At 42.4% G+C, this 2,475-nt stretch overlaps 1 protein-coding gene across 1 annotated transcript in view; it reads right to left on the bottom strand.

Annotated features, from left to right (window-relative positions):
• Window positions 1–2,475, bottom strand: part of LOC102256215 (tripartite motif-containing protein 5-like) — a 52,276-nt gene that overhangs the window by 13,778 nt on the left and 36,023 nt on the right. The window contains exons 3-5 of the mRNA XM_014544142.1: window positions 1,738–2,220; window positions 754–849; window positions 226–456 (exon numbers count right to left, since the gene is read on the bottom strand). Coding sequence (XP_014399628.1) covers window positions 226–456; window positions 754–849; window positions 1,738–2,157 — 747 coding nt within the window. The 5' untranslated portion in view covers window positions 2,158–2,220. The remainder of the gene's footprint in view (window positions 1–225; window positions 457–753; window positions 850–1,737; window positions 2,221–2,475) is intronic.

A 2,475-nucleotide genomic window follows, 5' to 3' on the forward strand; every position in this document is an offset into this window, starting at 1 on the left:
CAATTTTGTACTTTAATTGATACATTAATAAGAACCAGATTTTTCCTTGTTGTTCATGCATTCAAGAATATCAATAACCTCTGAAACAGATGCAGGGAAGGGTCACTGCAAGACCAATGGAACCTCAGTGTCAACACCACAAACAACACAGTTACACAGCAGAGAATGAAACTTAGTCTTAATTTTCCTTAAGTTCAGATGCTGGGGCTTATTTCTAAGTCTTACCTGCAGCATCTCTACTGCTGACCCCTGCAACCGATGCTCCAGATCTGAGATGAGATCTCTCAACAACTTCCTCTGCTGGGCCAGCTCACTCTCAGCCTGAGCCAGGTCATCGAGATTCTCTGCCGCCTCCTTCTCCAGCCTTTGCAGCTCCGTTTGCTCCTCACTGGCCAGGATACCTTTCAGTTGTTTAAAATAATCCTGGACACTTTTCAAGTCATTTTGTATTTTATCCTTCAGGAATGAGAAAGAAAGACAGGGACTCAGGGTATCAGGCAGAGTGGGAACCAGAAAAGAAAGTATTTGAATTGGATGTTCTCAGAGGGAATAGAAATAGAAGCAGAGGAGCATTATTTTTGTGACATGCTTATTTCCAGCCCTATCCCTACCAGGGAAAGGATAAAGAATGGCTGATCAATGACTATGGACATATCAACTGTCAGAAAACAAGAAGGAAGGGAACTCCTTGTAACTAAATCCCAAAGTCCTGCCCAAATTCTTGGTTCATTACCAGAAAGAGTCTCCTCCTACCTTCTTGGAAGTTCTCTCTTCTTCAAGGTCATCATCCAATTTTTCAGCTTTCTGCTGCTCTTCCCTCAGCCTGTCCAGAGCTGCCTGGAGGTTTTCCTAAGGGAGAGGATTCACTTCAGGGTTGAGCTATGGGCTCTCGCCTCTTCAGAAGAGAGGATTAATGGGAAAAAATCAGGTTCATCTCTAAAGAAACTGTAAAATGACCATTAGAATCTGTGATTTGAAGGAAACGTGAAGTGGTTATGTGTTCTTTAAGACTCAGATGAGAGAAGTCACCATTACTAAGTCAAGAGAAGACTTTTTCTCTTTGCCTTAGAATAGCGGTTCTCAACTTGTGGGTCAAGACCCCTTTGCAGTTCGAACGTCCCTTTCACAGGGGTCGCCTAAGACCATCTGAAAACACATATATAATTATATATAGTTTTTTTGATTAATCACTATGCTTTAATTATGTTCAATTTGTAATGATAAAAATACATCCTGCATATCAGAATTTTACATTATGATTCATAACAGTAGCAAAACTACAGTTATGAAGTAGCAATAAAAATACTTTTATGGTTAGGGTTTACCACAACATGAGGAACTGTATTAAAGAGTCATGGCATTACGAAAGTTGAGAACCACTGCCCTACAAGAAAATACTTGAGCCTGTAGTAAGGAAAGAACTTAGGTCTCCATCCACCCAGCTGCCCAGTTACCCCTCATGTCTAAAGAGATGATGACAGCTTTGCTTGTGCACCAAACCTCTACCTATTAGCACAAGGTCTGAAAATATCTACTTCTCCTTTACAGTGTGCTTATCATTTGTAATTGTGTGGAATGTATAGAAATGTCCTTCAGGCCTTGGAAGGTAAACATAGGAAGAAAAGTGATCACAGGCCTCAGGACTGTGGTGGCAAGAAAATTAGTCAAATACAAAAGTTGAGGTTTCCCATCAAGTGCTATTTTCTGCCCTGTCTTTCCTCCATCCTGGTCTCTTACCTTGTACACCGGGGCAACCTCCTCCATGAGGGATGTGTGGTGACCACAGTGCTCTCGAGACCGCTCGCAAAGCCAGCAAATGATCTTCTCATCTTCCTGGCAGAAGAGCAGGAGTTTCTCTCCATGGCGCACACACAGATCTCTCTTTTGCTCCTCCTGTGGGCTCAACTTGAACTCCCTGAATGCCTCCACAATTTTGGCCACATTTTGATTGGGACGCAGGTTCTCAGGCTGGTAAGTGCTCTTGCACACAGGGCAGCTGCTCTCTCCTTGGCAGATCATGGACTCTCTGTTGTTTGCAGTGATGCAGGCTTGGCAAAATGTGTGCCCACAGTCCAGGCTCATGGGTTCTGTTAGCAGATCCAGGCAGATGGGGCATGTTACCTCCTTCTTCATGTTCACCACGATTCCTGAAGTCATTGCAACTGCTCCCCTGCTCCTATTTGTTCTGATCTGAGGCTTCTGTTGCTCACTGACCTCTGCCTGATTGGAAAGATTAAAGGGGAGCAGAGTAAGAATGGTAGGAATAAATGTTGCTAATTGTGTAGAAATGAAGGATGGAGCAAGAATGGATGTAAAAGGACAAAAAAAAGAAAAGGTAGAGAGACAAGGCAAGGAGCATGGTGATCTAGAAAAAAAGACTATTTGTAACAATATTATTTATTTTAATTTTTTTGTTAACCCTCACTTGAAGATTTTTTTGCCATTGATTTTTAGACAGAGTGGAAGGTAGGGAGG

This window comes from Myotis brandtii, unplaced genomic scaffold (assembly GCF_000412655.1).
Source record: "Myotis brandtii unplaced genomic scaffold, ASM41265v1 scaffold3532, whole genome shotgun sequence".
NCBI classification, from domain to species: Eukaryota; Metazoa; Chordata; class Mammalia; order Chiroptera; family Vespertilionidae; genus Myotis; species Myotis brandtii.